The sequence below is a fragment of the Rhinatrema bivittatum genome, chromosome 4 (assembly GCF_901001135.1).
Source record: "Rhinatrema bivittatum chromosome 4, aRhiBiv1.1, whole genome shotgun sequence".
Lineage (NCBI taxonomy): Eukaryota > Metazoa > Chordata > Amphibia > Gymnophiona > Rhinatrematidae > Rhinatrema > Rhinatrema bivittatum.
Window position 1 is genome coordinate 377,057,188 of NC_042618.1, and position 22,262 is coordinate 377,079,449.

The 22,262-nt window shown below is 42.3% G+C and overlaps 1 protein-coding gene across 3 annotated transcripts in view; it reads left to right on the top strand.

Moving 5' to 3' along the window:
• Positions 1-22,262, top strand: part of CACNA2D3 (calcium voltage-gated channel auxiliary subunit alpha2delta 3) — a 1,571,161-nt gene that overhangs the window by 1,275,401 nt on the left and 273,498 nt on the right. For all 3 annotated transcript variants that reach the window (XM_029600901.1, XM_029600903.1, XM_029600904.1), the window contains 2 exons: positions 1,246-1,367; positions 6,652-6,732. In XM_029600901.1, coding sequence (XP_029456761.1) covers positions 1,246-1,367; positions 6,652-6,732 — 203 coding nt within the window. The remainder of the gene's footprint in view (positions 1-1,245; positions 1,368-6,651; positions 6,733-22,262) is intronic.

Genomic DNA, 22,262 nt, shown 5'->3' on the forward strand with positions numbered 1-22,262 from the left:
ATTAATAATCATCGGTACACTGCTCCTTTAGTTCCACATTGGGATTTGCTATCTCACTCCCCGGAGGATCTTAGATTTTTTTGTGATTGACGTGGGGCCTCCTTCACCTAGAGGTAGGAGTATCTCTGAAATACTCATTCGCAAAGAACAGAGGTGGATATACCTTTTAAATAGTTTATCCCCTCAGGGTCTTAATAATGAAATTGAATGGAGTTTTTTTCACTTAAAATTGTTTTTCTCTGCTTTGGCACATGATCAACATTGGATTCTATTGGTTTCTTCCACTGAAGTGCTAGTGTTTGATTGGTCCCCTGGTTTCACGCCTTGACAGTGGCTTTAAACACCAGCTTGAGCTTGTTTTGCTTGCTCTCCCTGTACTCCTTCTATGACAACGCATAAGGTATGTTAGCTTTTGTACTCTGAACGCATTTGTTCCCCAATTTTGTCCTTGGTTTTGAAAAATGTTTTTGTTTATTTTAGATCATAAAGCTTTGCTCTCTTGTCCTCCCGATGCAGCATATGGGTGAAACGCAGGATCCATGTCGGGGGGACTCATTTTCTAAGTTTTACCGTTGTTAACACAGTGGAGCTGCCGCTTTTCATTAAAGAATTAAATATAACACTGAAGCACAAGGGCACACTTTAAACTGCATCTTTTTTTGCTATGATAACTTTTAAGATAGCCAGGTAGATTCAGGGGTGCGGTAGCACCCCTGAATATCCCAGTTAAGTTAGCTGGATAGGTGCATCCAGCTAACTTGTCTAGCTGCTCAGCGTTTGAATATGGCCCCCTTGATATATTAGCATACCATTAGCTTACTGCATTAGAATTAAATTATTTTTTAGTGTGTGAATTAATAAACTGTACAGTTTTAATACAATGGCCTTCCTGGTGTCTAAATTTAGATGATTCATTAGTAGACCAGAATTTAAGGACCTTAGTTTTAGGGTCCTAACTTAGGAAACTTTTCAGCCTAAAACCTAGACCCTTAAACTCAACTGAAAATCCACTTAATATTAGGTGCCTTAGGTGTCTAGGTCAGATGCTCATCTTTCTTTGAAAACTGACCTAATATTTCTTACCTCAAATAAATGTCAAGGATTCAAAGTGCTGTGCAAGCGAGCTATTGTCATCTCATAAATTTTGGTACTTTGGTATGGCGTGAAATGTGTTTTGCAGTTTCATTCTATTAACTGCTGTCATGCAGAGAATAGCAAGTGTTTTCTTTTAAATTCTGTTTCAAGAGACTTCCTGACAGCTGAAGATAAGGAGAGCATTTTCAATGCTGATCACTTCCCCCTGTGGTACAGAAGAGCCGCTGAACAGATACCTGGCAGCTTTGTTTATTCAATTCCATTCAGTACAGGTCAGTAATTTTCTCAGTGCTTGGATCATTTATGAGCAGCATAGAAAAAGCATTGCATCTTATGGTGCAAATCATAAGAGAATATTTGATTTGTGTTAAGAGCTAACTATGTCACGGGGAAGTCAATTTTCAATTTCCAGGAAAAACCTTGGAGCTGAAAATTGCCCCCCTTCCACCCACAGCAGCTAACTCTAGCCACTGAGTTTCACAAGGTGGCTAGATTTAGCTGCAGGAAGAAAGGGTGTTCCTAGGGGCAGGGGGAGGTTGAGGAACCTTTATACCTGCAGACACTGGATCTCCAATTTTCAAAGAAAAATTATGATGGTAACTTTCAAACCAGCGTGTGGGCGCATCTGTGCGTGCTTTCATTGGCCTGTGCCAGGGGCGCGGCTATTTTATAACTTGCATGCATATATGACATAGCCTGGGTGTGCACACATGTGCGCCAAATTTTAAGTCGGCATGAGAAGTGTGCGCAAATGCCGCTTCTACTGTGTAAATCAGGGGATTTTAAAAGGGGTGCACACTGCCATTTCCAGGTTTACCAATTTATTCCCAGTTCACCCAGTTAAGAGTTACATCTTCCAAACCCCCCTGATTTAAAAGCCTTCCCTGCCCCCGGTTATCCTCGACCCTTAAAAACCCGCTCATCCACCTATTTATCTTTAGTTTATAACTTACATGGCATCCATAGCAGAAGTAAAGTTATACAAAGTTATACATAGGGAGCATCGGTGCATGCCAGAGCATGTAAGTATTAGAGGTGTGCATACATTATTTTTTTCATCCCCATTTCGTTTTCAATTCGGGGGTGGGCCATTTCGGTCCACCCCCGAATCGGAAATTTTTTTTTTGTTGCCAATTTCGTTAAAAAACCCACCACCCCTTCAAACACCACCTCTTTAAATTTAATTAAATACATTGCCCCCATCCTCCCGACCCCACCCAAGACTCGCCGGAAGTCCCTAGTGATCCAGCAGGGGGCCTGGGAGAAATCTCCCACACTTGGGCCATCAGCTGCCAGTAATCAAAATGGTGCTGGCGGCCCTTTGCCCTTAAAAAATGGCGTGGGCTGTCCATTGCTCCTACCATGTGACAGGGGCCAGCCAATGGCACCAGTAGCCTCTTTCACATGGTAAGGGCAAAGGGCCGCCGGCACCATTTTGATTACTGGCAGCCGATGGCCCAAGAGTGGGAGATCGCTACTGGGACCCCACTGGACCACCAGGGACATTGGGGGAGACTTGGGGGAATAAGGAGGGTAGGGGGTTGTATTTAATTAAATTTGAAGGGTTGGGGCAGGTTTGATGTTTTTTTTCCCTAGATGTGCACTTCCCCCCCCCAAAAAAAAAACAAAAAACAATAGGAAAGCCACACGAAATTTCATGTGTTTTCCTTTCGTTTTTTTACTTCCCAAAATGCAATGAAATAGGAAATATCGTCTTTATTTCCTTTTTCATTGCAAACAACTGCACATCTCTAGTAAGTATTTATACGCACATATCAGCTTCATGCCCCACAAGCCCATTCCCCACCCCATACCCTACTCCATTTTGAAAACTTGCTGGATATGTGCATTGTGAGAGATATGCACATATCTCAGCAGGAGAAAAAACCTAGGGTAACTAAACAATGCATTAAGAACACATATTAAAACCTCCTGCATAGTTTGTAGAGACATGCAAGCAAAAACTGTTTTTTTGGGCTCGTGCTCTAAGCGGATCCGCTTAGAGCACGAGCCCAACATATTCGTACATCCCCTAATTAATGCATGCTTCGGGCTTTTAAAATTCACCTTTATAACAGTAGTTTCCCTTTGAAAATTAACTTGAAGGTTCAGGAAATAATAAAAAATGAAAACTCATTTTTTAGAAAATGAAAAACAAAACAGTTTTTGCTTGCATGTCTCTACAAACTATGCAGGAGGTTTTAATATGTGTTCTTAATGCATAGTTTAGTTACCCTAGTTTTTTTCTCCTTGAAAATGAATAAGTGTAAAGTATACACTCTTAAAGGCATCTGTATGGTATGCACCTACTATTTGTGTGGATGGACATGCATGAGCAAAATAGAATGTTTATTGGTCATTTTCAACTAGACACACACACTATCTTGCCCCCGATAAGTGATCCCCCTCAAACAGGTGTAAACTACACAAATACTTTTAACATGCTCATGTTTCACTTGCTAATTTTCAAAGAGTAGCAAATAATGAGGGTATTTTCATAAAGCAAGTATGCTTAGATTGCAAGTATGCATGCCATTTGAAAATTGTCCTGCTTGCGCTTCAGTTTCTGGTTTCCCCATACTTGCCAAATACCTGATGATCCTCATTCTCCCAGTACCTATATAAGGGATGGCCTTTTCCCTAGACTGATTTGGCTGAAATTTGATAGCGGTTTTGAACAGCGCCAACTCCATTTTCCTCTACTCTCTGTGTATCACTCAATCAGTTTCTAACTCAGTCAACCAACTAGGGACCCACTTCTAGGTTGCTCACTTTATTTGTGAGCCTCTTATGTGGGGGCAGTATGAAAAGCTTTGCTGATCCAAGTACACCACGTCCAGCACTTCTCCTGATCTAATTCTCTGGTTACCCAATCAAAAAGAAACATGATCAGATTTGCTTGACATTTGTCCTATAGTAAAGCCATAGGATCTAATTTGGATCCTCTAGCCTGCCAGACCCATGATACTTTACTATCTTTAGTCCTGTAGGTTGCTGGATCTAAGCCAACATAGTTTTACCATAGGGAGATTGTATCAAACAAATCTGATCAATTTCTTTGACTGAGTGACCAGGGAATTACATTTCAATCTGGTTTAGCTGGATTTCAACAGAGAGGGCCTTCTCTACCTTTTTCTGCTCTCTGTTTCTCTCATTTTGAAATCCTCATGCATACTCTGCACCTGTGGAAAAGCAGGTGCAAAGTCTGCAAGTGCTTTTGTACCTATGGTGTTTGCTGGCCCTGAATTTTCAAAGAGAAAATGAGGAGATTTCTTTTTAACATTAGCTTGTAGCTCCATGGGTACAAAATATCTATGGACATGCAAGTTGATCATTACCAGCAGGGAACATGATGCCCTGGGCAAGGGTTGCTCTCAGCACCCCTAACTTTACCCCCATGGCTATTACCTTCCCTGACTGGCTGCATTGGCCCTCACAATGCAGTAGGCTGGGCCACTATAGGCTAGTCCAAGGAGCATTTAGACACATTTGGGGGCAGGGAGCAGATAAAGAAGAGGGCTGTGTGTGCACAGGTTGCTCATTTTTTTCTCTGTTCTCCAACACGCCCCACCCCCCGGGTGGGTGGTGCCATCAGCAGGAGCCCATCTTGCCCACTTGTATTGATGGCTCTACCTCCAAGCTATTCAGGTAGTTTTAAAATGACCCCTTAAAAGGGATTTTGTTTTAATTAGGGATGTGCACACAAAAAAGGTTTGATTTGGTTTATTTTTTCATTGTGGATTTTTTAAAATTCATTTTTCAGTTTGCTTAATGTTGATTTCAGTTTGGTTCATTTGTCATACTGAAATAAATAAATATAACCCCTACCCCCATAAAAAGCAGGACAGGGCCTCTGGGCCCCTCTACTGCTCCTGGGCCTATACCAAGTCACACCAGGCCCTCCCTGTGGGCCAAGGCCCTCGTCCCATTGTCTGCAAATTAGCCTCTCTTATTATTATTTATCATTTGGCAACTCATGTATACAATATCGGCCCCCAATTACCCCTTCCATGGGGGTCTTTATCCTATAAAGACGCAGGAATGATCCCCAGTTGCTCCTGCCCTTTTGGCTTCCTCTTTAAAAATGGCACTGGACAGCCCTGAGGTTGGTGCCAAGTTTGATGATGTCAGGGCTGACCGGTGCTGTTTTCTTGTATGGCTGCATACGTGGGAGTAGAGGAGCCTGGGGAGGTTTCTGGGCTTCAGGAAGCAGTAGGGGATCCAGGGGGCCCCGGAAAGTCCCTTTTTATATTCTCAATTTGTACATGTTTTCAAAATCAACCGAAAATATCAGCGTTCCATTCGTAAAATAGATATTTTTTTGTTCTGAAAAGTGCATTAATTAAAAATGAATGCACATCTCTAGTTTTTATTTTTCATGGATTGGGAGAAACCAAATCAAAGGACTATTAAATAAAGAATATTACTTGCTGTCTGTGAAGAAATCTGTGGGAGAGAATGCTCTAAAATAAAATAAAATGATGCCATATAAGCTTACAGCTGAAGCAAGTATTGTTCAAAGATGAGTTAGTTGATCATTTTCCCAATTACAGATTCAAGCCTAGACATATTGTCTTTGTGACTCATAATATTACTAAGACATGTTATTTAAATCTCACTATAACCACAGAGCTAGCACCAAGTAGTAAATTTGTCAATTTAGAATCAACTATATTTTATTATTTTTTCTAACCACTAAAATTGTTTTGTATTTGCTTTGTTTCCATAGAAATAATAAACAAACTGAACTTATCATCATCATCATGCTATTAATGACATTTTCCAAAGAATTTTTAGTTGCCAGATTTTCCTTCGTTTTGGAGCTGCTCTGCTTTCTTAGTCAAGTGCACATGTGTTCTTGAGACTGTTGCAGCTTAAAAGGAGATGCTTCCTAAACAGGAAATGCCCTGACTATATAATGAGATGATACTGCCACCGCACTGTGCATTAAATTAGATGCCATGTGATTTTTGTTCTATGGCTGGATATAGATCTTCCCTTCCTTGGGCATCCTACTTGGGGTATAAGGGCGTGGCAATTCACCTGCTTTTGCTTTTGGGGAGCATGCCCTATCTGTGATTTGATGAGTGAATTGTTCTGTCTGTAGAATTAAAACTCAGCAGAGCAGTAACTGGGTATCTAAGGAGATTCCATTTCTATAGGACTGTGCTCGTATGGAAGGAAATTCAAGCCTTTTTATTTCCCTCAAAGGTGTGGGCACATGGGAAGTAGGTTGAGTAAGAGCGGTGTTCTCTAATAAGTAAAATTGGAAGTCTATAATTATGGCATTTTTTATAGCCCTTTACTTTTATTCTGTGCTTTGTTCAAACATGAATATCACAACTGTTTCATCTGATATATAACTTGTCCAGTAATGTCCATGTAAGAAAACTATAGAGTGTTAGTTTATGGTATAGAAGAGTGATATATATTTTTTGTTCATTTTTTATATATATTAGCAACACAAATATTTGAGCCAAAATGAGATACATCAACATAAAGAGGCAATGTATTGTATTCTTAGGTTAAATAGATGTTGTCATTCATATCTTGCAGGAACAGAAAACAAAAGCAATGTGGTGACAGCAAGTACTGCAGTGCAGCTGCTAGATGATCGAAAATCTCCGGTGGTGGCAGGTAAAGCACGATGTTGATGGACACACAAGAACCTTAGATGCATTTTTATAAATTAATCTTTTGGGCTAAAGGCAAACAATTTAATTGGTTCTTGAGTTAAGTATTCATTCTTTGAAAATTCAAAAAGTTCAAAACATTAAAAGTTTCATTCACATAAATGTTCAAAGCCACCCAGTCACTGACCACACAAAGTGCAATCAGCTTAGCAAAGCTTTGTAAACCAGGATAGGGCAAAAACATAAGCACATGCTGTATTATACAACATATAATAAATCTTAGAGCCAATATTCAAGGGGAATAATGAATTTATTACAAACTTGCAGAAGACGTCATAGATATAATCTTAAACCATAGTTCATCTAATTTGTTAACCTGACTTTGCTGGTAGCTCCCTATGTACATTTTAACTTTTTTTTTTTTTACTCTGCATCTGGAGAGTTTTGCATTTGTTGTACTCAGATTGGAAGGCTTTATGGGGATTGCTCCTATAAATGTTCATAGAAGCTATTGGTACATATGGATTTAAACAGTGGTAATTTACTATTAAAAAAAAAAAAAAAAAGAAAGTAACCCAGTTAAGTCCAGTGACGTCCTCCACTTTCTACTCCAGTTGCAATGGGAAAAAGGAAGCAAGTTCACAAAGCTTCCAGGTCATTGACCAAAGATCCTAGGTTGGCAACCTTGCAAAACCTGACAGAAAATCACCGCTGTATCTAAATTGTCAATGCCTATAGATCCTCCACTCTCCTGTATCCCCACATTTTTATTTTTCTGCCTCAGGGAGAATTTAAAAAATCATTGTCATAAGTAGACAATTTTTACAGGATTTAGGTAGTAGATGTGTTCCAGTATTTTGCTTAGTTTCAGATTTAGGGGTGTATCATGTCTGTTTTTACTGAGACTTGGCAGAAGACCTCCAGGTAGCCTTAGAGCCTTAAAAAATGTAGAACCTGGGATCATGGATCAGATGATGATCCCAACACTCCAGTGGAACAGGAGCTATTCTCCATTTTGTATTTGATTATAAAAGGTTATCTTATTTATTAAATGGCGTAAAGAGAACTTGAAAGCCAAAGAGTTGTTGTACATTCTATAGATAGCTAGATTGCACATTTTAAAAATCAAGTATATCACCAGAAGATGACTCTAAATTACCTGACACGTGCAGAATATTATCATCCTTTTCAAAAGACATCTTTCAGTGAATTAATGTAAGGACGTTTCATTTATCTCTGGACAAAGGGTCCTGGGTCTTGAAATGCATACATTATAAGTTTATGAAATCTTTTTGTTGCTTTATTTAGTGCAATGATCTTATACATCAGCAGAACATGCAACCTAGGATCCTTAATAACATGAGAGAAGTGATTAGGATTAACATGGAAAGCCATAGGACTGCCAATGCCTGCTGTGGGAAACCCACAAGAGTTTATCATTCATTCTAAGAGAGCCAATGCATGTTTCTCACTGATAATGTGATGGGCGTACAAGACTCCTTGTCCTTTTAGCCATTATCTCTCTCATTTTATTTATTTATTATAATTTTTATATACCACTTTCTGGCAATATACCAATTAAAGTGGTCTACAAGCAAAATTATACTTGCCATACAATAACCAATATATATATATAAATATATAAAACACGTAAACACAATAAAAAAAAATTAGCCTTCATCAAGAAACAATGCAGTTGAATTTGCCTTACCACAACTCAACATTATATAGCAGTCCTCATACATAGCAAATGATCGTGTCTTTCTGGCAATTTTTCTCGTACATTTCTGGATTCTATGAAATGAATTTCACTATAATCCAGGAAGAGGGGCTACCATTTTGAAAAAAAGGATCTCTTGCAGTTCATTGTAATCATTCACTTAAATTAAGGTTTTTGCAGAAAAAGGGGAATCCTTAGGATTTGATATTCCAACTCATTAATAAGTTCAATTTTTAAAAAGCTAAAGGACTGTCTTCTTCAATCTGGTTAAATAAACTATCATTAGTTTTACAATTGTTTTGAAAAAAAGCAAAGTGAAATGTAACTTAACATAGCAGTGGTACCATTACACAAAGCATTGTCATCGACAGAACCACGTGATGTCATCATTTCAAAATTATAAGTATTTCCTAGCAATTAACATATAATTTTTTAATTTCATTAAGTTGTCGTTATGGTGTGGCTAGATACAAAATGGGGCCATTTATCTGATTATGGGGGTAGGGATTGTTTTGTTTTGTAGCGCACATAAAAAATTTTTTAAAAATCAAAAATTATATTCTTTGCTTTGTACATAAAAGTATAAAACCCCTCATTTTGGGCTGCTTTTTTAATCTTAGATGGTAGCAAGGTCTGGAATGCCATTTCTTTCTCTAGTAACCAGTTAATAAGTTACAGTTGCATTCTGCATCAATCAATGCCAATAGGTCAATGACAGGAGATATATTACAATGCATTATGCTATTTATAATGTAGCTATGGAATATAAATGGGTTCCATAAATCTAGTATTTCTAAGGCATGTGTTACAGTGCAATTCACTGGTGACTGTTGCCATGTTCTATTCTTGGGAGATGCCGTAGAGTTTTTCTATTCACTCAAGGTTAGGCGAGCACTCTGTTCCTTTTAACATTTAGACAGAATTTACTTCATGGGCCCCTTTGGAGAAGAGAAGTAGCTGTAACAAAATGTAAAGCACTGAAAGAATTTTTCAGGAATTGCCATCAGTAGGTGACAGGATGGTCATTGTAGATTTATGTTGGCTCTTGAAAGAAGCATTGTATCATCCAGTCGGTTTTTACTGAGTGTGTTGAAGTAATGACTTTAACCATTCAGTTTTGCAGATATGATCTGTTAGACATTGCATAGAAGGTTTCATTTTCCTTTTTATGTGTCTTTTCTGAAGAAAAAAAAAGCCTCAAGTCCTGGTCTTATCCCTCCATCTCTCTGTCTGTGACCCTTTTCATCTCTGGACATGTGCAAGGTCTGTTCAGTGTATGCAGCACATTCTACCCTCTTCCCTTCCCTCCCCTTGCCTCCCTTCCTTGATCCCAGATATCTTCCACCATTACCCAGCCAACCCCAAAACGCTTCTCCTTTCACCATTCAGCCTTTCTCTGGCCTTATTCTGCAATCACAGTGGCTTCTTTCCTCAAGCCAATATAGGCTACTGTCTCCATCTTCTTCCAGCTATATGGCTGGGCATTCTTTTGGTCCACATGATCAATGTGTTTGACTCCTTCCGACCTTGTGACTGCAGCTTCTATTGGCCTATGGGTCACATGAGTGGCTTCTGGCCTGCATGGCCATCTAACAACACCATCCTTTGGCCCAGAAGCCCACTGCATTTGCCTTCTTCAGGCCACAATGGCAGATACCACTGCCTCCTTTCAGCATGAGTGGCCTTTGGGTGCGGCAGGGCGCCTGCCCTGCCAGCCTCAATTTTCAAGAGGACATTTTCTATGAAGTTTCCCTTTGAAAATTAATATGCAGGGATCTGCAACCTACTTGTCAGATTTAGAGTACATCACAGTTTGGTTAGTTTTGTTTCATGGGGTGGAGTGTGTTTAGCTCAATTTTATTTTGTTAGATGAATTTTTCTTTTTTTTGTTGTTCTTTTTATTCATTTTAGGATATAGCATGCACTATTTTAGAATAGCGTACGCTATTTTAAATAAGTGCGTATTATTTGCAGATAGTATGCATTATTCAGAAAAATTGCATGCTATTTCCTAAAACAAATAATTTGAAAATTTTGGGGGGTTTCAAAGCCACCAGGAATGTGTTTTCTTAAAAACAAGCCAAATCAAAAAAGGCTTTTTTTCATTATGGATTTCTTATTTGTTTTAAATGAACGCACATCCCCAGTGAAATTTTAAAACTACCCGGCGTGCGCACAAGGATGTGATCATTTTATAACATGTGCACGCATGTTATGAAATGCACATATGCGCCAGATTTTATAAATTGTGCGTGTATGTACAGGCGGCACGTGGAAAGGGGGGGGGGGGTAAAATTTTGCAAATTTGCACAACGATGAGATTGGGGCTCCCCCAGTTCCCTCCCAGTCCTCTCCAATTTAGGAGCGGATTAGGAGGGAACTTTTCTACCCCCTATCCTAACCTCCCTTCCCCTTCCCCTCTCCTCCCTACCCTCTAAATCTCCATATTTTTTTTTTACCTTTTTTTCTTCAAGTTACTTCAGGGCCTGACCTGAAGTAACTTGCGCGTGCTGGCAGCCGGCCGGCGCGCGAAGATCTGAGACAGCGATGAATGGCGCTGTCCTGGCCTACGGCCCGCCCATTTGTCAGGGCCCCCCACTTATGCGCGTATTGCCACTTATGCGTGTGGCCGGGCCCTTTTTAAAATGCATGCAGAACCCGGCCAAGTGCGTAAGTGGCAATTTTTATGTGCACGGCAGATATAAAATCCAGCCAATAATATTTAGCTGGATAAGTCGCAATTTACGAGATGTATCTGGCTAAGGGGCAGCAAAGCTGCCGCTTACCTGGAAAAGTCAAAATTAATCTGGATAATTGTCCTAAATCTCCTATATGTGAGTATTTGTACTCCTAATTGTAATCATTTACATGCAGGGATTTAACTTGCGTATTTTCCTTAGCACTTGTCAGCTTTTACGTTCATAAATCATGACATTTTGTAATATGCACACGTGAAAGAAATTACCTGTTTTACCAATTTTCCCAGTCTATCTCTAGGTCATCAAGATCCTCCTGATTTACTTTGACCCCTCACACAGGCAGTATTTGGCTATAAAGAATTTTATTCTCACCCTTCACCAGATAATTAGCGGGGGTAAATTAACACAGGTAACATGCGTACATCCATCATTTTAGCAGGTTATAAATGTTGGCCCCGGTCCGGAACATCCCTGGCCCGCTCCATTTTTATATGAGCAAATTTATTTGCACTCCATCACTTTCACATGTATGTTTTGTTTTTTTTAATTATTTGTTTATCAAGTTTTATGTCAATACATGAGATAAAACAAAGTAAAGATATGTATTTGGAAATACACAATAAGGAAAATTTTAGAAAAGAAGAAAGTTATCACAATTCCCCATATATAAATGAAAATAAGAGGGAACAAGAAAAAAAAAAGAGAAAATCATAAACAAAAAAAACAAAACTAACAATGATTATCCAAGCGAATCTACCTGCCCAATGTAACAAACTCTTACGCCTTGTCCATTAGAAGGGTTTCCAGGTGAAGGGGATCTACAAATACAAACTTGTTCTTCTGATGGACAACTTCTCATTTGCAGGGCTATTTAAGATAGAAGGAAGGACCAATATTAAGAACATGCCGTTTTAAGTGCAGAAATTGCTTCCTTCTTATCTGAGTCTCCCTGGGAATGTCAGGAAATACTGTGTCTGAATTTTTTTGTCCACAAAATAAGCTATTTTTATATTTTAAATATTGTTGGAAAATGAGCTTTTTATCAGATTCATTTAGAAACGATACCACAAAAGTAGCACGAAAAGAAATATTATCTTGTGAAGACTGCAGGGAATGGGACAGCACTGAGCTGTCAAAGGGAGCTAATATATCTATGGAGCCCTCTTCTAAATTAGGAGGTTTTCTACAGTTAGGCAAATAATCGGCATTAGAAAGAAGAAAATTTTTCTCAGAGGAAAACTGTCATCTTTCTGTCACATATGATATTTCACATCATGCCTGAAATAAAACTAACTTAGGGAAAATTTAAGAAATGCAAGCTTTTAGACCGCAATTTATTTTCCAAGAATTCTTGCTTGTAATGAAGAGACAAATTGTCTTTAATTGCAGCAGTTGCAGAAGATTGCAATGTATTGATGGCTGAGGACTGCGTTAAAGATTTGGACTCCCGATGACCAGTTCTATGCTCCAAATCTCTTGTTTAGCTGAGGCACCTGAATTAAAAGCACATAACTGAGATATAAGTTGAATTAGAGATGTTTCTGGACGATTGACAACTCTCCATATGTCTCATTCGGGAGGTTCAGAAGAAGAGTTTATCCCTTACATGGAGACCGAAGCCTTCAAAGATGAAAACAGGTTCAGAAATAGGGATGCTGATTACAGCCCCCAAGTCGCTATATTTTGGGGAATTTCCAACTTTGTTACACTGCCTCCATTCACATACTGATTGGGGGAGAGGACATCCAAACGAGTCAGCTCTTCCTCTACTCTGTGGCCTAAGGACCCAGGAACCTCTTTGCAGGGGCCCACAGTTTACACTGAGAATCGTCCACCAACCATAGTGGGAGGACATTGGACCAACTGAGGTGGGGAGGGGGCAAATATCCAGGCTTAAGGAGATATCTGCTGACTCTGAAAGATCAGCAGTTTGAGCAGGAACATTTAAAGGAATAAGATGAGAGTCCATTGGACTCCTTACCAGTGTAGATGCCATCAGGGGAACAACAATTTTCCCCCTTTCTTTTCCTTCCCATAGGTCCAGATGAAATCAGCAAGGAGGGGTGCACCTCTTTGGCGCATTGCTGGGCCGCTTATTTATGGGATCCTGAGCACCTGAAGATGACATTGGTGCTTTTTAGCTGATGGAATCCTCCTCTGCCTCTCACCCGGGAACTCAGGAACCATGGGCAAACAAGCAGGTGATGTTCCCTTCAGAATGCCACTGGGCCGCATCTTTTATGGGCTCATGAGTGCCTGAAGATGACATCGGCACATCGCGGCTGATTGATACCTCCTTCGCCTCTCACCCAGGACCGCAGGAACTGCAGACAACCAAGCAGGTGATGTTCCTGGCAGAACATTGCTAGGCCATGTCTTTTATGGGATCCAAGCACCTGAAGATGACGTCAGCACATCGCAGCTGATTTATACCTCCTTCGTCTCTTACTCGGGACCACAAAAACGGCAGACAACCAAGCAGGTGATGTTCCTGGCAGAACACTGCTGGGTCATGTCTTTTCCAAGCACCTGAAGATGATGTCAGCACTTCATGGCTGATGGATACCTCCTCCACCTCTCAGCTGGGACCTCAAGGACCACAGACATCTGAGTGGTTGATGTTCCTGCCATGTGTATTTTTGAGGTTTATAAAATAGCATTTATACAAATATAGGCTTTAGACATGCATCTGCTAATTTTCATGTATGCAACTTTAAAAATCCACCTTATAGTTTGATAAAGCTGACAACTCCCAGCATAGTACTATTTAATTATTCACTTCTCTCTGAGTAAATAGAAAATTGATCGGTCCCTTTACTGACAGCTATCAATGAAATGACCAATTTCTGTTCAGAACTCAGAATCCTTAACTGGCTAACTTTAGGCAATTAAAGTTATCTTCCTAACTTTAAGAAGTTAAAGTTATCTGGCTTAAAGTTAAGAAGATAGCTTTAACTTCCTAATGTAAGCTAGTTAAAGTTCCTCAGTTTATTTATTTATACCTTTTACTGCACCATTAGCAAAACTATCAGAGTGGTTTACAATAAGAATGTCCATACAATATATAAAAAACAGTTCTAAATGGGGATTGTCCCTTTACTGATGACTGTTTGTGAGGGGACCAATTAAATTAATACTAATGTGCTAAGAGCTGTCAGTTAGCGTTCAGTCAGCCAGCAATTTTGGGAGGTTCTAGAGATGGGGATTTGGCCAACATATTTTTTTAAGGTAGGCAATGAGAGAGACTGGCACCCACTTGGCACTCTAGTTTTTTTGTTTTAGTAATTCAACTAACTGTAGGTCTACTGTTTTTCCATAGTTAGGCAGTTAACATTACCCGTTAGGCATTGATATTTAGTATTAGCTGGAGAAATGTAAGCCATGTCCTTGGAATGACCCTACCTTGACTCTTTTTATCCAGCTAAGTATTAGCTAGGTGATGATTTATCCAAGAAAATGTAGTCTTTCAGCAGAGGAGAATATTTAAAATACAAGATTTGTCTCCCTAAGTTCCGAACTTAGCTGGACAAACACTTTCAATATCAACCTCCTTGTTGGATTGTAGGGATGTGAATCGTTTTTGAACGATTAAAATTATTGTCAGATAATTTTAAAATCGTCCAAAATTGTTAGAGTGCACGATACAATACAAATGCCCCCGATTTATCGTCAGGGGCATTTGTATTGTATCGCTAAATAGGGCGCGGGAAAACCGACACACCAAAAAAACCCTAAAACCCACCCCGAACCTTTAAAACAAATCCCCCACCCTCCCGAACCCCCCCAAAATGTTTTAAATTACCTGGGGTCCAGTGGGGGGGTCCCGACGTGATCTCCAGCTCTCTGTCCACGGCTGCGTTGAGAGAAATGGCGCCGGTGGCCCTTTGCCCTTATCATGTGACAGGGCAAAGGTAGCGCCAGTGCCATTTTGGTTCCTGGTTCCCGACGTCACGCGTGCAGGAGATCACCCCCGGACCCCCACTGGACCCCCAGGGACTTTTGGCCAGCTTGGGGGGGCCTCCTCACCCCCACAAGACTTGCCAAAAGCGACCGTCGCCCATATGACATAGCGAGGGCAAAGGTCGCGCCGGCGCCATTTTGAAGATTGGCAATACGGCCCGCGTGCAGGAGGTCGCTCCCGGACCCCCGCTGGACTTTTGGCATGGTTTTTAAGTGGTAGGAAATTGGTATCTATCATCAGTCAGTAATAAACTTTTTCTTAACAGTTCCTTGGACCATTGTAAATATGGATGGCTAAATAATGTATTACAGAGTCAAGTACAATTGACTCTTTAATACATTACATAGCCATCCATATTTTTCGCAACATTTTAGCATGGGCTCTCTAAACTTTAACTTTGGAAAATAAAAAATAATTCATGCAACTAAACTTTAGAGATGTGAATCGTGTGCCCGATCGTCTTAACGATCGGGTTCGGCTAGAGGGGGGAAAAAATCTGATCGTGGGTGTGTGGGTGATGTGAATCAGAATTGATTCTGATTCACATCGTTATTTTTTTTTTTAGTGAGGCCCGACCCTTTAAAATTAACCCCTTACCTTCCCCCACCCTCCTGAACCCCCCCAAAACATTTTACGATTACCTGGTGGTCCAGTGGGGGCGCGGGGACCAATCTCCCGCTCTCTGGCCATCGGCACTATTTTGGCTGCCACTCAAAAATGGCGCCGATGGCCCGATAAAAAAAACCCCACCCGACCCTTTAGAAACGACCCATTAGCTTCCCCCACCCTCCCGAGCCCCCCAAAACATTTTAAAATTACCTGGTGCTCTAGTGGTGGTCCCGGGAGCGATCTCCCATTCTCAGGCCGTCGGCTGCCACTCATAAGATGGAGCTGATGGCCCTTTGCCCTTACCATGTGACAGGGTTTCCGTGCCATTGGCCGGCTCCTGTCACATGGTAGGAGCACTGGATGGCCGGCACCATCTTTAAAGATGGCGGTGGCCATCTTTACGACGGTGGCGGCCATCTTTAAATATGGCGGCCATCTTTAAATACGGCAGCGGCCATCTTTAAAGATGGCGCCGGCCAGCCAGTGCTCCTACCATGTGACAGGGGCCGGCCAATGGCATGGATACCCTGTCATATGGTAAGGGCAAAGGGCCATTGGCACCATCTTTATGAGTGGCAGCCGACGGCCTGAGAACGGGAGATCGCTCCCGGGACCACCACTAGACCATCAGGTAATTTTAAAATGTTTTAGGGGATCGGGAGGGTGGGGGAAGCTAAGGGGTCATTTTCAAAGGGTCGGGTGGGTTTTTTTTTTATCGGGCCATTGGCGCCATTTTTGAGTGGCAGCCAAAATGGCGCCGATGGACCGAGAGTGGGAGATTGGTCCCCGCGCCCCCACTGGACCACCAGGTACTCGTAAAAAAGTTTTTGGGGGGTTCGGGAGGGTGGAGGAAGGTAAGGGATTCATTTTATAGGGTCGGGGTGGGTTTAGGGGTTTTTTTGGTGTGCCAGTTTTCCCCGCCCTCCCCCCTCCCCTGATTTACTATTTTTCATGATAAATCAGGGGAATTTCTATTGTATCGCGACTCTTAACGATTTTTGACGATTTAAAATATATCTGATGATTGTTTTAAATAGTCAAAAAACGATTCACATCCCTACTAAACTTAGAAATACCATCACGCTTTGGAAGTCAAAATAAAACTAATAACTCAAATTTAAAAATAAGAATGAAATGTTTTTGGACTGACTGTTGGTTTGGGAAGCTTTTTTACATTTTTGTAAGTTAAATATTTCAAAATGGAGGTTAAGTAAAACTCTACTTTTCATCAATTCATTATGGGGTAGATTTTAAAAAAATGCGCGTTCGCGTACTTTTGTTGGCGCATCAGTCGCAAACAAAAGTACGCTGGATTTTAGCAGATACGTAGCCGCGCGTATCTGCTAAAATTCAGGATCGGCGCGCGCAAGGCTGCCGATTTTGGGCAGTCGGCGCGCGCCGAGCCGCGCAGCCTGCCTCCGTTCCCTCCAAGGCCGCTCCGAAATCGGAGCAGCCTCGGAGGGAACTCTCTTTCGCCCTCCCCTCACCTTCCCCTCCCTTCCTCTACCTAACCCACCCCCCCGGCCCTATCTAAACCCCCCCCCCACCTTTGTCCACGGATTTACACCTCCCGGAGGGAGACGTAAATCCACGCGCGCCAGCGGGCCGCTGGCGCGCTGAGACGCAACCCGGGGGCGGTTCTGGAGGGCACGGCCACGCCCCTGGACCGCCCCGGGCCGAAACCACGCCCCCGGGCCCGCCCCCGAAACGCCGCGTCCCACCCCCAAAACGCCGCGTCGATCGGCCCCGCCCCCGACACGCCCCCGACAAAAAACCCCGGGACTTACGCGAGTCCCGGGGCTCTGCGCGCGCCAGCAGGCCTATGGAAAATAGGCACGCCGGTGCGCAAGGCCCTGCTCATGTAAATCCGGGCGGATTTACGCGAGCAGGGCTTTTAAAATCCGCCCGTATAAATGCATATCATCCTGAAGGTTACCAGAATGCATTCATGGAACTCATTTTTATGGGGTATCTTGAATTGTAATGTGATAGATAGTTTCTTGGACTCCAGGTTTGAACGTTTCAAGGTGATTTTGAGTATTTTGCACATTATATTGCCATCTGCTGTTGTAAATTAAGCATGAGGTTCAACAATTTGCTTAGCTCTTGATCTCACTTCATTTAAATTTCCACTGATATCATATCACTTCTTGCTTCTGGAGCCATCTGATTAAACGTACACAAATTCCTTGAAACTATTATAATTCTTCCAAATGTATTGATTTGTGAGAGAATAATACAAACATATAGGTGCCACATTTTGTCAAACATAAGCAATATTCAAAAACATGTTATTGGATGCAAAGGAGAAATTACTACTTACCTGATAATTTTATTTTCCTTAGTGCAGACAGGTGAATTCAAAATTAGTGGGTTATGCACCTCTACCAGCAAATGAAGATGGAACAAAGATGAAATCACAGTATATACACCCCTGCAATGACATCAGCCTGCCAGTATTCTCTGCAAAAGCGAAATGTGGACAAACTAGCAAAACTTGATTATTAACAGATAGCCATTCCAGCACTCAGCAAACAGGAAAACACTGAGCTCAGACAAGGAGTGTAAGAACAGTAATCTAGGGACAGGATTGACACTTACCACCAGAACTCCCTGGAACACACAGCCATGCAGGAAGACCATGGACAACCATTCGGCAGCCAAGGAGAGGAAGTTGGACTCATCTATCTGTACTAAGGAAAAGTAGTAATTTCTCCTTTCATAGTGTACAGACAGGTGAATCCAAAACCAGTGGGATGTAACAAAGCTACTCCCAAACAGGGCGGGAAGCTGCCCACGGTCCAGTCAAAACCACATGTGCAAAAGCTGCATCCTCCCAGGTCTGCACACCCTGGTGAAAATGCCTGGAAAATGTGTGTAAGGAGGACTACGTCACAGCTTGGCAAATGTCGACAGGAGACATCAATCTAACTTCTGCTCACGACACTGCCTGAGCCCTAGTGAAATGAGCCTGACTAGGCACGGCTGCACAATATCCACATATGCAGCTGAGACTACCTCCTTAATCCAGCAGGCTATTGTAGCCCACAATGCCAGCTCACCCTGTTTACTCTCACCATGGACAATAAATAGCTGGTCCATCTTTCTGGGAGGTTTAGAAACCTCTAAATATCTCACGACATGCCTTTTGACATCCAAGGGCCGTAACAGGTGATATTGCTCCACATCTCTTGCCCATCCAGAGACGGCAGGGAAATAGACTGATTCAAGTGAAAATCTGAGACCACTTTTGGCAAAAAGAAAAGAACAGTACACAGCTGTATTGCCCCTGGAGTCACTCGTAGAAATGGCTCCCAGCAAGACAAGGCCTATAGTTCGGATACTCAAAGTACAGAACAAATTGCCACAAGAAACACCATTTTTAAGGTCAGTTACCTCAAGGAAAGGTTACACATCAGTCAAAATATAGGGTCCTCCAAAAAATCCAAACTAGATTAGGACTTCACAAGGGAGGACAAAGATGCTTCAACCCTTTCAAGAAACGAGCCACATCTGGATGAACTGACAAAGGGCCCACCATTCACCTGACCTCGGAAACAGGCAAGAGCTGCCACGTGTACCTTTAAGGAATTAAGGGCCAACCCTTTACTCAATCCATCCTGCAAAAATTCCAAAATGAGCAGAATCTTAACTGAATGAGGAAGAACCCCTCTATCTTCACACCAAGCCTCAAACACTCACCATCCTGCACATAGGCTAAGGAAGTGGAGAACTTTTCTGCTCATAGCAAGGTGGCAATCACCACAGCAGAATATCCACACTTCAGCAACTGAGCCCTCTCAAGGGCCATATCGTAAGGCAAAATCGATTTGGATCTTCGTGAAGAACAGGCCCCAGCCATAGCAGATTGCTATGCGCTGGAAACTAGAAGCCTTCGCAGATCTGCATACCATGCTCTCCTGGGCCAATCCAGTGCCACCAGAAGCACTATCCCCCTGTGACTCTCAACCCTCCGAACCATTGTCCCCAACATGGACCACTGGGAAAAAGCATACAGTACCTTGCCCTCCGGCCACTCCTGTACAAGACCATCGATGCCCAAGGACTTGGGATATCTCCTGTGACTGAAGAATCAAAGAACTTTCACATTGCGAGAAGTCACAAGCAGGTCAAGAAATGGAAGATCCCAGCAATCCCTTAATAGCTGAAATGCCTCGTTTGACAACTCCCATTTTCCTGGATCCAGACTCTGCTGAAAAAGTCTGCTCTTACATTGTCTTATCCTGCAATGTGTGAGGCTGGGATCTCCTGAAGATGCACTTCTACCCATTCCATAAGTTGGTTGATTTCCTGCAATACTTGCTGGCTCTTGGTTCCTCCCTGACAATTGATGTAAGCTATTGTTGCATTGTCTGACATTATCCAGACTGCTCGGCCCTACAATCTGTTGCCAAACCGCAAGCATGTCAACCAAACCACACAGGCTTCCAGCTGATTGATTTTACAGAGAAACTCTTCTGCACCCCTGCAGCCTTGTGCTGTCAGCTCCTGACAGTGAGCTCCCTAATCCTGGAGGCTTGCATCTATCATGAGTACTAGCCAGTCCTGTCATCTTAGGAAAACCCCCTTTCTGAGATGATCCGCTTTTAATCACCACTATAGTTGAAAGCAGACCTCCAATGGTAGGTGGAGCCAAATTCAATAGTCGAGACTGGGCTCCAACAAGACAGCAGAGAGTATGCGCCCTTGTCCATGGCACCACCTCCAAGGTTGTCGCCATCAATCCAAGAACCTGAAGATAGGACCATAGTATTGGGCGTATAGTATTGTCAATAAACACACCTGCACCATCAGCTTCTGAATAAGGCCCTCTGGGAGGAACACCCTACCCTGTTATGTGTCAAACTGACCACCAAGATACTCTAGTGACTGAGATGGCTGAAGATTGCTCTTGCCAGGTTCATGACCCAACCTAGCTCCTGCACCTTGCGTGAAACCCGGAAGCTCTCTTTCAGACTCTTTGCCCTAATCAGCCAGTCATCCAAATACAGGTATACCAGGATTCCATCTTTTCTCAACTCCATCACTACCACCACCATAACCTTGTAAAAAGTTCTGGTTGTGGTGGCCAACCAAAAGGTAGTGCTCAAAATTGATAGTGACATCCCAAAACTGCGAAACACAGAAATCATTGATGCTCTAGTTGGATGGGAATATGCAGGTACACCTCAGAAAGATCTAGAGCCATCAGGAACTCCCCCGACTGTACTGACATTATCACTGAGTACAAGGTTTCTATGCGAATATGAGTCACACACAAATGACGATTGACTCCATTGAGATCCAGGATGGGCCAAAAAGAGCCCTCCTTCTTGGACACCATGAAATAAATGGAATATTGTACTTGAGACGTGGGCACTGAAACCACAGCCTGCAGGCTGAGAAGTCTTGACAACGTAACCCCCACTGCCTCTTCTGTGGAAAGTTGCAAGGAGACACTATGAACATGTCCTGAGGAACATTGCAAAACTCCAGTGCATAGCCATCACTTGTCATATCCAGCACCCACTGGTCTATCGTGATCTCAACCCACCTCTGATAAAAAAGAGAGAGAGATTGACCTATCTCCATGTCCCAGAGGTGAGTCGGCACACTTTCATTGGGAGGCTCAGGGTCCTCCACTACCTGAGCTTGCACCCTGTCTCGCTGCCTGAGATGAAGGACTGAGATCTATCTAAAGGTCAAGTCCTCTGATAAACTGCTCCCCTGTAGGGTCGAAAACATCTGAACCCCCTAGTATGACCTCTCATGTTGAAGGATCGCGATGCCTGTTTCTTATCCTCTGGTAAACGGGGACTTACTAGCCATTTTCTCCAGCTCGCTCCCAAATAAGAGTGAGCCATTAAGGGGCAACTTTGTAAGGTTAGACTTCAAGGTTGTATCGGCCGACCAATTTCTTAGCCATATCTGACACCTAGCTGCTACTACCAAAGCCATCCCTCTGGCCAATATGTGGATCAAATCGCTGCCTGCATCTGCCAAAAAGGCAGCTGCTGGTTCCATCTCTGCCCTGGAATTGACACCAGATTCATCAATTTCCCGAGAGAGCAATAAAAAAGAGAAAGCCACCAGGGAACAACAGGAAGCTATCTGCAAATTCATTGCCATTGCTTCAAAGGCCTGCTTAAGGATTGCATCCTTCAAAGCTGCTCCCTCTTCTATGGGAATACTCGTCCACTTGGTAACAGCACACACAAGTGCATCTACCTTCAGAAAATGTAATAGCTCTCTCACAGCTGGATCCAGGGTGTGCAAACCTTCCAAGACTCATCCACCTTTAAAATTAGCTTCTGGGGCACTCCATTCAAGATCAATTAATTCTTGAATGGCCTCCATAATAGGGAAGAAGCATAAGGCTTTACGCAAGGAAATCAAAATAGGATCCTTCTTTGGCTCAGACATGGATTCAGCCCCAGATACTCCCAACATTTCCAATGTCTGGAAAATCAGAGCCAGTAACTCATCTCTATGAAAGAAGCACAACATAGTTCCATATAGCTCCAACCCCGGAGAAATTTCCCCAT